Source organism: Amblyraja radiata, chromosome 20, assembly GCF_010909765.2.
Source record: "Amblyraja radiata isolate CabotCenter1 chromosome 20, sAmbRad1.1.pri, whole genome shotgun sequence".
In the NCBI taxonomy this organism is placed as follows: domain Eukaryota; kingdom Metazoa; phylum Chordata; class Chondrichthyes; order Rajiformes; family Rajidae; genus Amblyraja; species Amblyraja radiata.
Genome location: NC_045975.1, coordinates 5,647,223 through 5,661,245, shown reverse-complemented (window position 1 = coordinate 5,661,245; position 14,023 = coordinate 5,647,223). Strand labels below are relative to the sequence as shown.

At 47.3% G+C, this 14,023-nt stretch overlaps 1 protein-coding gene across 2 annotated transcripts in view; it reads right to left on the bottom strand.

Moving 5' to 3' along the window:
• Positions 1-14,023, bottom strand: part of nadsyn1 (NAD synthetase 1) — a 64,120-nt gene that overhangs the window by 42,223 nt on the left and 7,874 nt on the right. The window contains exons 1-3 of one of the 2 annotated variants that reach the window (XM_033038701.1): positions 4,869-5,042; positions 3,859-3,919; positions 712-828 (exon numbers count right to left, since the gene is read on the bottom strand). The exons of the other annotated variant lie outside the window; for it this stretch is intronic. Of the exons in view, the coding sequence (XP_032894592.1) occupies positions 712-828; positions 3,859-3,919; positions 4,869-4,956 (266 nt within the window). The 5' untranslated portion in view covers positions 4,957-5,042. Of the gene's footprint in view, positions 1-711; positions 829-3,858; positions 3,920-4,868; positions 5,043-14,023 lie in introns of those variants that run through there. 2 annotated transcript variants of the gene reach the window in all.

Sequence of the window (14,023 nt, the reverse complement as noted above, 5' to 3'; positions counted from 1 at the left end):
AACCAGCATCTGCAGTTCTTTGTTTCTACTTTTTGTCTTCACCTGAGATGCTGCCTGATGTACTCCGGCACTCTGTGACTTCAGTTGCAGTGAATGCTATTTTCTTATTTAAAAATACCATTTGATTTATTTCAATACATGCTTTAACATAATTATTAAATGATATCTGCAATAGAATAACATTGAATGTGTGGCATAGGTAAAATCTCAGATGTAAATGACATGGTTCGTTTAGAAGGTAGACAAAAATGCTGCAGGAACTCAGCGGGTGAGGCAGCATCTGCGGAGATAAGGAATAGGCGACGTTTCGGGTCGAGACCTTTCTTCAGACTGATGTTGGGGGGGGGGGGGGGGGGGAAAGAAGGGAAGAGGCGGAGACAGTGGGCTGTGGGAGAGGGGAAGGAGGGGGAAAGCAAGGACGACCTGAAGTCAATGTTCAAACCGCTGGGGTGTAAACTACCCAAGTGAAATATGAGGTGCTGTTCCTCCAATTTGTGGTGGGCTTCACTCTGGCCATGGAGGAGACCCATGACAGAAAAGTAGGATTGGGAGTGGGAGGGGGAGTTGAAGTGCTGAGCCACCGGGAGATCAGGTTGGCTATTGCGAACCGAGCGGAGGTGTTGGGCGAAGCGATCGCCAAGCCTGCGCTTGGTCTCACCGATGTAAAGAAGTTTAGAATAACATTTACGTTTCTGCATTTCATCCACTCACATGCCTACATCGCAAATTATGTCTTCAGTAGTTGGAGAGGTCAAGAGTTCTGCCAGCATTTGGAAGGAGTGCAGCACAGTGTCAGATTCCAGGTAGTGATCAGCACAGCCATATCCACTGAAAGAAGAGAACATGGAATGAAACAGAATGCAACATAAGACCATTGAATAAGTCCATCAATTTGCGGGCAACACCTTTCCCCTGATCATTGTTTTAGTTTTAGAGATACAGCGCGGAAACAGGCCCTTCGGCCCACCGAGTCCGCGGCGACCAGCGATCCCCGCACGTTTTAACACTACCCCACAGACACGAGGGACAATTTTACATTTACACCAAGCCAGACAGCACCTGTAGTCGGGATCGAGCCCGGGCCTCTGGCACTGTAAGGCAGCAATTCGACCGCTGCGCCACCGTGCCACATTGTTGCCTTTGATTTCTCCTTATGCATATCTTTCATTCATTTGTCCAGTGTTCTTTTTAATATCTCTCGTTTCCCTCCCTCCCCCCTGACTGTCAGTCTGAACAAGGGCCTTGACCCGGAACGTCAACTATTCCTTTTCTGCAGAGATGCTGCCTGACCCGCTGAATTACTCCAGTGTTTTGTGTCTAATGTCTTTTCGGAAAGTGTTCTAAAGAATCAATGTTTTGAAAGCTGCCCTTTAACTACAGATCCACCAGAGGGATTCTCACAATATTTTCAGCAATGTCAGAGTCAAAGGACAAAGGACCGATTTCAAGATGGCGGTGGGCTGTGGAGTGGATCAGTGTCGCCATGACAACGGGCCTTTACAGCCAAGGGAAGTCTGTACTCGTAAGAACTTTGGAACTTTATTAATAATAATAATAATAATAATAAATACTTTATTGATCCCCTCAGGGAAATTCAGATGTCCAGAAGCCCCCAACCAACAAACCCACAGATTCAAAACGAACGCAGACAGAAAATACATAGAATACAATGTGGACACTACCTGAGAGCAATAAATACTTAAAAAGACCAATAATTAACAATTAAAAATTAAAAATTGCAAAATGCATCCCCCTACAGCCTAGCGGTCCGAATTATAAAATCTAATGGCTGCAGGGGTGAAGGATCTCCTGAACCGCTCCGTTCTACAGGGCAGGGAGAGGAGCCGGTTGTTGTTCCGAGTGCTCTTTTGACTCTCCAGAATTACATGGAGGGGATGCCCGGGGTTTTTCAGGATGACCTGCACCTTGTGCCTCATACGCCTCTCAAGCACATCCATCCGAGTCTGAAGAAGGGTTTCGGCCCGAAACGTCGCCTATTTCCTTCGCTCCATAGATGCTGCTGCACCCGCTGAGTTTCCCCAGCAATTTTGTGTACCTTCGATATTCCAGCATCTGCAGTTCCCTTTTGAACACACCCATCCCAGAGTCTACTCTCCCCTCCAGCACTGAGCTAGCTCGTTTAACCAGTTTGACCAGCTTCTAGTTGTTTTTTGCACTAATGCTGTTGCCCCAGCAGACAACAGCGTAGAAAATTCATCAGAAACAAGGCGACTGTATGTGTACTGCCTCGGTGAAGCCTACTATATTACACTACAATCACTGCACTTGTGTATTTATCTATGATTGTGCTTATCTCAAGTTTGCAGACGACACAACCCTGATTGGACTGTTCCAGGATGGGGAAGAGTCTGCCTACAGACAGGAGGTGACACAGCTGGCGGCCTGGTGCCATCGCAACAACCTAGAGCTCAATGCTCTTAAGACAGTGGAATTGATTGTAGACTTTAGGAGAGCTCACCCCACTCACCATCAACAACACCACAGTCACATCTGTTGAGTCTTTTAAGTTCCTGGGAACCATCATCTCCAAGGACCTTAAGTGGGGGGCTACCATTGACTCCACAGTCAAAAAGACACAACAGATGTACTTCTTAAGGCAGCTGAGGAAACACAATCTGCCACAGGCAATGATGGTTCAATTCTACACGGCCATCGTAGAGTCTGTTCTCAACTTCTCTATCATGGTCTGGTTTGGCTCAGCCACCAAGCACGACACCTGGAGGCTGCAGCGAATCGTCCGATCAGCAGAGAAGATTATTGGCTGCAACCTTCTATCCATTGATGAACTGTACTCTGCAAGGGCCAGGAAGCGAGCGGGCAAGATCATCTCTGACCCCCCTCACCCTGGCCACAAACTCTTTGAATCATTTCCCTCTGGAAGGCGACTCCGGGCTGTCAAAGCTGCCACAGCCAGACATAAAAAACAGTTTTTATCCACGAGTAGTTGCTCTACTCAACAGCCAAAAATCTGTAGCCTCCCTTTGATCTGGTATTTTGTCGGTTCACATGCTTGATCAATGGTGTTTTATCATTAATGTTTTATTATTATTAATGTTTAGTGTTTTCTGAGTCATTCGTAACTGTCACTGTATGTCATGTTGTTACTTGTGGGCGGAGCACCAAGGCAAATTCCTTGTATGTGAATACTTGGCCAATAAACTTACTTACTTACTTACTTCATCTATAGTATGGGCACTATTGATAAGCTCATCCATACCAGATTTACAAAAGAAAGAATTTCACTGTACCTAGGTACATGCGACCATACAGTATGTATCATTATCATCACGAGGTCAAGGAAAGAGCGTTCACGTCGCTGCCCTGTTTCCATTCATTTTTCCACCACCACGCACAAGAAACGACAAGACAGGCACCATGGTATGCAGATGCCGAGAAGTGTGTTCAGTTCTGGCTGAACAACTTCTAATCTTGTGTGTGGACTCAACAAGAAGATTATCATCATAAAGACCAATCAAAGGGCAACTTGCAAAAGTTTTTTTTATAAGTTCATAAGTCATAGCGGCAGAGTTATGCCATTCGGCCCATCGAGTCTACTCTGACATTTGATCATGGCTGGTCTATCTTTCCCTCTCAACACCATTCCCCTGCCGTCCCTCTGTAACCTTTGACACCCATACTTATCAAGAAGGTCGGGATCATATCATTCTGCATGGAAAAAGACCCTCAGTGTCATGACAAACTCATTTTCAGGTACCCAAAACATCACCCATCTATTTTCTCCAGAGATGTTGCCTGACTTGCTGAGTTACTCCAGCACTTTGTGACTATAGTGTTTTTCAATACTAGAGAAGCATATAGTTCTCCAACTTTACCTACCAGATTTCCAGTTCCGGTCCAAGTCTGTATCGTGCCCCTTTTGACTTTGCTATCTCAATGCCTGTGTGTATTTAAAAGGAAAGTATTTTATTGAAAAATTAAAACATAGCAGTTCTTAAATGTTGACAAGCACAAAACATGGATAAGTTATAAACAATTGCAGTCAGCGGGTGAGGCAGCATCTATGGAGCGAAGGAATAGGTGACGTTTCGGGTCGAGACCCTTCTTCAGACTGATGTGGGGGCGGGAAGAAGAAAGGAAGATGCGGAGACAGTGGGCTGTGGTCTCAGAAGGGTCATAGAAACATAGAAACATAGAAATTAGGTGCAGGAGTAGGCCATTCGGCCCTTCGAGCCTGCACCACTATTCAATATGATCATGGCTGATCATCCAACTCAGTATCCCGTACCTGCCTTCTCTCCATACCCTCTGATCCCCTTAGCCACAAGGGCCACATCTAACTCTCTCTTAAATATAGCCAATGAACTGGCCTCGACTACCCTCTGTGGCAGGGAGTTCCAGAGATTCACCACTCTCTGTGTGAAAAAAGTTCTTCTCATCTCGGTTTTAAAGGATTTCCCCCTTATCCTTAAGCTGTGACCCCTTGTCCTGGACTTCCCCAACATCGGGAGCAATCTTCCTGCATCTAGCCTGTCCAACCCCTTAAGAATTTTGTACGTTTCTATAAGATCCCCTCTCAATCTCCTAAATTCTAGAGAGTATAAACCAAGTCTATCCAGTCTTTCTTCATAAGACAGTCCTGACGTCTCGACCCGAAACGTCGCCTATTCCTTCGCTCCACAGATGCTGCCTCACCCGCTGAGTTTCTCCAGCATTTTTGTCTACCTTCGATTTTTCCAGCATCTGCAGTTCCTTCATAAACAATTGCAATCAAATCAATATGGCTTTATACGAGTTATGTAAAAAAATGTTTCCGATTGAAACGATACACTTCCCAGGTAGAGAGAGAGGGGTTACAATGTTATCAAGACTTTTCTATGAAAACTTACTTTTCAAAATTCTTTGAAGGTTTCCCTCAAAATCTAAAGCCCATTGGTTGAGAGCGCAAGTCGCCAGTGTCACTTTGCGAGCCAGCATTGTGCAAGCGAATGGTTTATCTCTGCTCCGCTGTTACTGCTGGGATGATAAGTAAAGGCTGAGATAAGATTGATTCCGATCTGGGGAAACGCTGCGAGATGCCAGGGTCGCTGCGACTCCAACTACAACATGTAGGTTTCTGCTCCTCTTCCGGGTCAGTTTCACCTCCTCTCTCACCGCCAAAGATCCTATAGCGGAGCCTATAAGATCTTTGCTCAACGCTGCAGGGCAAATTCGCCTTCAGTCCCACCGCAAGTTATCATTTGCTGAACGCAACCGCCTGGCTGGGCAATCCCTCCTTGCAATGTTCCCATTAAATACTTCCCCTTGCCATGGATTTTAAAAGCCCGCCTGGGCGTGTGTGTGTGTGTGATTCCTGTTATTAATCCACGAAGCTTTCACCAGCTGTTTGTTTTGTGTTCCTCGTCATTGCGTTCCCCTCGCCTCTGACTCTGATCGCGTTCATTTACCGCGTCCACACGGTTCAGTAACGTGATCCTAACCTTAACTTCCACCCCCATCTCCACCCTCACCCCAACCCACCCCTCACCCTCACCCCCACCCCCTCAATCCCGACCCTCACCCCCACCCTCCCCACGCCCCCCTCACCCCCACCCTCCCTCACCCCCTCAACCCTCAGCCCCAACCCCTCACCCCCAACCCCACCCTTCACCCCCACACCCACACATCATCCTCACCCCCACCCTCACCCCCCCCATACGCACCCCCACCCCTCGCCCCCACCCTCACACGTACCCCCACCCCTCACACCCACCCCTCACACCCACACCTCACCCCCACCCACACCTCCACCCTCACCCCCACCCCTCATCCTCACCCCCACCCACACCCCACCTCTACGGAGAATGTCTCAGGGGATAAATGTAGGGGAGTTTCCAAGCCAATTTAAGAAATAATACGATTAAAAGCATGAAAATATAAAGTGAATGCACTTGTTTAATAATTGCAGAATTTACCAGAATTGAGTTGGAAAGGAACTCCTATTTTGACTGACACTTACATCTCAACCAATCCGACAATTGACTTGGGACAGAGAGGAACTGCAGATGCTGGTTTACACCGAAGATAAACACAAGATGCTGGAGTGACTCAATGGGACAGGAAGCATCTCTGGAGAGAAGGATCGGGGTCTGAAGAAGCTGCCTGTCCCACTCCAGCATTTCTCCAGCATTTTGTGTCTATCTTAAATAATAGTTAACGATTAGATAGAAGATTAAAACATCATTAAAGATTAGATTAAAGAAAATAGTTTCGATTTTAGTTAAAGAGTTTGTTCACTTTGTGATTGGTCTGTGAAGATAAGGGGAGGATGTGAATGGCTAATTTGGGGATCTAAGTTGATCAATCACAAGCCGGGGTGGGACATAGACTATTATCGTTATTATTGCACAATAACTGTTTGTTTTTTGCGTGTACGTGTGTGTGTACATGTATGTGTGTACGTGTGTGTGTGTACGTGTGTGTGTACGTATGTGTGTGTACGTATGTGTGTGCGTGTGTATATAAATGAAAAAAAAATAGACACAAAAAGATGCAGTAACTCAGCAGGACCGGCAGCATCTCTGGAGAGAAGGAATGGGTGACGTTTCGGGTCGAGACCCTTCTTCAGACTGGTTAGGGATAAGGGAACCGAGAGATATAGAAGGTGATGTAGAGAGATAAAGAACAATGAATGAAAGATATGCAAAAAAGTAACGATGACGAAGGAAACAGGCCATTGTTGGCTGTTTGTTGGGTGAAAACAAGAAGCTGGTGCGACTTGGGTGGGGGAGGGATGGAGAGAGAGAGGGAATGCCGGGGCTACCTGAAGTGAGAGAAATCAACATTCATACCATTGGGTTGTAAGTTGCCCGGGCAAGAGGGATAATCCTCTTGTGATTTGTAAATTGGATGCCATTCAGTGATTCCTCCTGTTCCCTGACTCTACCCCCATGTTTAACCCAGACTCTACTCCTGGCATAACTTTCATTCATTTGTTCTACATCCCGCCACATCACCATCTCTATCTCTCGTCTCCCTCTCCCCTCGACTCTCAGTCTAAAGAAGGGTCCCCACCCAAAACGTCACCTTTCTCCAGACATGCTGCCTGTCCCGCTGAGTTCCTCCAGAACTTTGTGTCTATCTTCGGTGTAAACCAGCATCTGCAGTTCCTTCCAATAGATTCAATTTAAATAATGGTGAGTTACCAATGCAGAATGCTCTTTATTTTACGTAACCTCTTCATAGCATATTTTCAATGTTTGGACTATGATCACAAAGGACCGTAGGCTCTTAATGCCCATCAGAAAATGTCATCCATAACCATTCTCAGAGGAGGGGAGATATTGGGATGCTCATGGATGAAATATCATTTTCACCTCAAAGGCAAATAGAATTTGTTTTATAGATTAGTTTAATAGTTTCATAGATACAGCATGGAAACAGGTCCTTTGACCATTCCAGTCCAAGCCGACCAACAATCGCCTGCCCAAACACTAGAACATAGAAACATAGAAAATAGGTGCAGGAGTAGGCCATTCGGCCCTTCGAGCCTGCACCGCCATTCAATATGATCATGGCTGATCATCCAACTCAGTATCCTGTACCTGCCTTCTCTCCACCAATGTAAAACACTTTGGTCAACGAGAGTTGTTTTTTAAATGTGCTATAGAAATAAAAGTGACTTAGAAACATAGAAAATAGGTGTAGGAGGAGGCCATTTGGCCCTTCGAGCCAGCAGCGCGCCATTCATTGTGATCATGGCTGATCGTCCCCTATCAATAACCCAACTTGACTTGACTTGACTAGTTCTATCCCCCTCAATGGCGGCAAATTACAGAAACCAATTATTCTACAAACCCGCGCGTCTTTGGAGTGTGGGAGAAAACGGGAGCACCCGGAGAAAACACACGTGGTCACAGGGTGAACCTACCAACTTCGTACAGACAGCACCCGTAGTCACCTCGTGGGATTTCTCCTGGTGCTCCGGTTTTCTCCAATACTCCAAAGATGTACAAGTTTGTAGGTTAAATAGCTTATGTAAAATTATAAATTGTCCCTAGTGTGTGGGATAATGCTCGTGTATGGGGTGGTGCAGACTCGGTGGGCCGTAGGGCCTATTTCCGCACTGTACCTCCACAGTCTAAAAGTCTACAGATCATGGCCCTCATCAAAGCACCTGGCTTCATCGACTAAATTGTCCCATTCATTCAACCTGTCCTCCTGATCACTACCTCTCAGTATTTCAAATTTTTTACCAAATAACTTTTATTTTTACGAGGATGTTTCCGTAACCGGCTTCCGTCTCTGCACTAGTTATCCTACGGGATCTTTGGTGCGGAGACGGAAGCCGGTTACTTAAATGGGGACCTTAAATTACCCATGAATCTGCCCATGACCGTTCTACGTCTTTTTCGTCGAGTGGACCATCTTGCTCGCTGTAGGATCTTTGCTTCTTCAGACTGAGATTCAGGGGAGAGGGAGACGAGAGATAAGGTGGGGTGAGGTGTGAAAACAACAGATCAAAGCAGACAATGGTCAAGGAAATGTAGAATGGGGCGTTGTTAGCTGAGGGGAAGGTGACAACGAGGATACAATTCTACAGGTTCACGGTATAGGAGTAGAATTAGCCCATCAAGTCCACTCCGCCATTCAATCATGGCTGATCTCCTCCTCCTAATCCCATTTCCCTGCCTTCTCCCCATAACCCTTGACACCCGTTCTAATCAGTAAAATATCAGTAAAACTAATCAGGACAGTGAAACTTGTCAGAGAATTAGGGTGGGGGAGGGATGGAGATAGAGGAAAAGCAAGGGTTACTTGAAGTTAGAGTGTTAGGCCCATATCCCTCAAAACCTTTCAAGTCCATGCATCTGTCCAAGTGTATGGGTGTGGAAATGGCAGATGGAGTTTAGAGTCATAGAATGACACAGTGTGGAAACAGGCCCTTCGGCCCAACTCCCCCACACCGACCAACAATATCCCAGCTACCCTAATCCCATTTGCCTGTGCTTGGTCCATATCCCTCCACACCTGTCCTATCCATGTGCCTGTCCAACTGTTTCTTAAATGAAGGGATAGTCCCACCCTCAACTACCTCCTCTGGCAGCTTGAGGCACCTCCATACACCCGCCACCCTCTGTGTGGAAAAAGTTACCCCTCGGATTCCTATTAATCCGAGCAAGTGTGAGGTGAGGTAAAACGCAAGGGGAAAATATACAATTAATGGCACAGATGTACATGATGATGAGTCCTGGCAGCATCCACGTGAATCTTATATGCACTCTTTCCATAATGCACGATGAAGATAAGGAATCTTGGGAGAACACACGCACCGAATCCACACCGACCAGCAAGTAGCCATTTTTAATCCTGACCCATGTTATTCCGCCCACACATCCGTCAACACATCTCCGCCCCAATTCTACCACTCACTTGCACAGGAAGGACAATTTACGATGGCCAATTCATCTACCAACCTGCAATCTTCAATGGTTCAACGCTTCGTTATGTCACGTATGCACAACAAGACAAGACAAGACAAGAGACATTTATTGGTACAGTGAAATGTGTTGTCACCATACAGCCATACGAATAAAAAAGAGCACAGAACACGATAGTCTTTAACACAGACATCCCCACACAGTGGAAGCAAAGTTTCCCACTGTGAGGGAAGGCACCAAAGTTCAGTCAAACACAGTGAAATTCTTTTGCACAAGCCACTCATGCATAGTCACTATATTTCGGCACCGCTTAAGGGCAGCACGGTGGCGCAGCGGGTAGAGTTGCTGCCTCACAGCGCCAGAGACCCGGGTTCGTTCCTGACCACGGGTGCTGTCTGTACGGAGTTTGTACCTTCTATCCGTGACCCGCCTGGGTTTTCTCCGGGAGCTCTGGTTTCCTCCCACACTCCAAAGATGTACAGGTCTTGTGTTGGTGTTGGATGTGGGATGGTGTTGGTCTGCGGGGATCGCCAGTCGGCGCGGACCCGGTGGGGCGAAAGGGCCTGTTTCCACGCTGTATCTCTAAACTAAACTAAACGAAAACTGAACTAAACTGCGGATGTTGGTTTAAAAAAAAAGACACAAAATGCTGGCTTAAGGGCGGCCACGGTGGAGCAGCGGTAGAGTTGCTGCCTTACAGCGAATGCAGCGCTGTTAATCGCTGGTCGGCGCAGACCCGGTGGGCCTGTTTCCACGCTGTATCTCTAAACTAAACTAAACTAAACTAAACTCAGCGGGTCAGGCAGCATCTCTGAAGAAATTGGATGGGGGTTGTTTCGGGTTGGGACCGTTCATGGATCGCCTCCTATCCCTGTTCTCCACAGGTGCTGTCTGACCCTCTGTGTTACTCCAGTACTTAGTATCTTTCCAGTGCTGTTATCAATAGGATTTCCAGACCATGCATCATCCTACCACTAAAATCGATCCATACGGCTATTTTCCATTTCAACAGTTCTGTAGCTCTAACTCTCGATCTGGCTGTACTGTTCTCCTCTAAATATTTAAATAGTTCAGTCGGTAAGTCGACTTGAGTTTCCACTCTGTGAAATTGCACCGACAATTTCTGTCGACTCAGCACTTCAGCTGCTTCAAAGGTACGATGGGATGCGTTTGCACCAATGTTTCTGCTGCACCACGAACATCTGAGAGAAGCTCCACTTCTTAGCTTCATTCAAACTTTCAATTGCAAAACACCTACAGCTTGCACAGTGTACAACTCATCAAAACACAAGGTGTTTGGTCTCAGTTTAGCAAGGGTCAAGAGTGTTTTATTGTCATATGTCCCCGATAGAGCAATGAAATTCTTACTTGCAGCAGCACAAGATATGTAAACGCAGTACTCTGTAAACCCACAACAAACAGCAAAAGAAAAGGCTATGATGTTGCAGCAGTAGGGTTGCTGCCTTACAGCGCTTGCAGCGCCGGAGACCAGGGTTCGATCCCGACTACGGGTGCTGTCTGCGTCGACCAGCGATTAACACCTTTCGACATCTCCAATGGAGTGAAGCAAGGTTGCGTTCTGGCCCCTGTACTCTTCAACCTCTTCTTCAGCTGCGTCCCGAGTCACGCACTCCGGAACCTCGACAGTGGCGTGTACCTGAAGTACCGTCTGGACCGATCTCTCTTTGACCTTCGACGACTGAACGCCAAAACCAAGTCGCACGCACGGCTCATTCTCGAAGCCCTTCTTGCGGATGACTGCGCCCTCGTGGCTCACGAGCAGTCCGACCTCCAGTTCATTGTGACCAAGTTTGCAGAAGCAGCACTGGCTTGTGGTCTCACACTCAGCCTCAGCACGAAACAGAAGTCATCCACCAGCCGGCCTCAGACTCTGCAGCACCGCGCCCCGCTGAAAGCCGTGACTCCTTCAAATGCATGGGAAGTGTAATATCATCTGATGGCTCCCTGGACAAGGAAATCTCAACGAGAATCAGCAAAGCCAGTCAAGCACTTGGACGATTGCACGCACGAGTGTTGAACCAACACAACATCAAGCTGTCAACTAAACTCAGTTGTGCTTTCCAGCCTGCTCTATGGTTGTGACACGTAGACCTTGTATAGGAATCTTATTTACACAGAGTTGCGAGTCTGTGGAATTCTCTGCCTCAAGAGGGTGGTGGAGGCCGGTTCTCTGGATACTTTCAACAGAGAGCTAGATAGGGCTCTTAAAGATAGCGGAGTCAGGGGATAGGGGGAGAAGGCAGGAACTGGGTACAGATTGGGGATGATCAGCCATGATCACATTGAATGGCGGTGCTGGCTGGAAGGGCCAAATGACCTACTCCTGCACCTATTGTCTATTGTCAATGGAGCTGGTCTGCACACAGCTAATTCCTGTTATTGGGACAACAATGCTGATGGAAGCTGCACCATGAGATGGGAGAATAAGACTATGTATTGCATTGTCAGTGCCTTTGGGCTGGGCATCTGGAAATCTCGACTACTACCAGATGACCATATTCAACCTCCATTCAAAGACCATGATGGTGAAGCACAATATGGGTGTGTCGTGTGCCCTGCAGTACACCTTTTGACCAGTGCAACATCTCGACTTCAGTATTTCATGCCAACAGTTTTAATTTTTACTTGCCATTCTTTAATTCTATGTCGCATAAAAAAAACAAGTAACATTGTTTTCATGTAATGTTATATTATTTTAAAATAAATATGGAATGTTTAACAAAAAAAATGTCAATTGTCTATTGACACATTGGCTGTAAACCGGCATCTGTAGTTCCTTCACACACAAGACAATAGACAATAGGTGCAGGAGTAGGCCATTCGGCCCTTCGAGCCATCACTGCCATTCAATGTGATCATGGCTGATCATCCCCATCGCAGGGGACAGGCTTCTGACCGACATACACTACAAACCAACTGACTCACATGGCTATCTGGACTACACGTCTTCCCACCCTGCCCCCTGTAAAGACTCCATCCCCTACTCCCAATTCCTCCGCATACGCCGCATCTGCTCCCAGGATGAGACGTTCCACACCAGGGCATCGGAAATGTCCTCGTTCTTCAGGGAACGGGGATTCCCCTCCGCCACCATAGATGAGGCTCGCACCAGGGTTTCAACCATACCCCGCAACACTGCTCTCTCTCCCCATCCCCGCACTCGCAACTAGGGCAGAGTCCCCCTAGTCCTCACCTTTCACCCCACCAGCCGGCAAATACAACAAATAATCCTCCGCCATTTCCGCCACCTCCAACATGACCCCACCACTCGCCACATCTTCCCATCTCCCCCTATGTCTGCCTTCCGCAAAGACCGCTCCCTCCGCAACTCCCTTGTCAATTCTTCCCTTCCCTCCCGTACCACCCCCCTCCCCGGGCACTTTCCGTTGCAACCGCAAGAAATGCAACACCTGTCCCTTCACCTCCCCCCTCGACTCCATTCAAGGACCCAAGCAGTCGTTCCAGGTGCGACAAAGGTTCACCTGTATCTCCTCCAACCTCATCTACTGCATCCGCTGCTCTAGATGTCAGCTGATTTACATCGGGGAGACTAAGCGGAGGTTGGGCGATCGTTTCGCCGAACACCTCCGCTCAGTCCGCAATAACCTACCTGAACTCCCGGTGGCTCAGCACTTCAACTCACTCCCCTCCCATTCCCAATCCGACCTCTCTGTCCTGGGTCGTCTCCATTGTCAGAGTGAGCAACACCAGAAATTGGAGGAACAGCACCTCATATTCCACCTGGGTTGCTTGCGTCCGGATGGCATGAACGGTGAATATTCCAGGTTTTGCTAGCCCTTGCGTCTCCTCCCCTTCCTTAAACCTCGAGCTGTCTCCTCCAATCCCCCACCCCCCCCCCCCCCCCCCCCCCCACCACGCGGGCTCCTCCTCCTCCCATTTTCCTTCCTTCCCCCCCCCACCCCCATCAGTCGAAGAAGGGTTCGGCCCGAAACATGCCTATTTCCTTCGCTCCATAGATGCTGCCTCACCCGCTGAGTTTCTCCAGCATTTTTGTGTACCATCCCCAATCAGTACCCCGTTCCTGACTTCTCCCCATATCCCCGACTCCGCTATCTTTAAGATCGCTATCTAGCTCTCTCTTGAAAGCATCCACCGTCCTCCGAGGCAGAGAATCCACAGACTCACAACTCTCTGTGAGAAAAAGTGTTTCCTCATCTCCGTTCCAAATGGCTTACCCCTTATCTTAAACTGTGGCCCCTGGTTCTGGACTCCCCCAACATCGGGAACATTTTCGTGCCTCTAGCGGTCCAAGCCCTTAACAATCTTATATGTTTCAATGAGATATCCTCTCATCCTTCTAAATTCCAGAGTGTGCAATCCCAGCCGCTCCATTCTCTCAGCATATGACAGTCCCGCCATCCCGGGAATTAACCTTGTAAACTACGCTGCATCTTGACTTCAGTATTACTTTGATGCCAACAGTTTTAATTTTTACGTGCCATTCTGTTAATTCTATGTTGCATAAAAAAGAAACAAGTAGCATTGTTTCAATGAATGTTATATTATTTTGAAATAAATATGGAATGGTTAAACTTTTTTTAAATTTGGTATTGACACATTTGTGTCAATACTTTGGCTGTAAA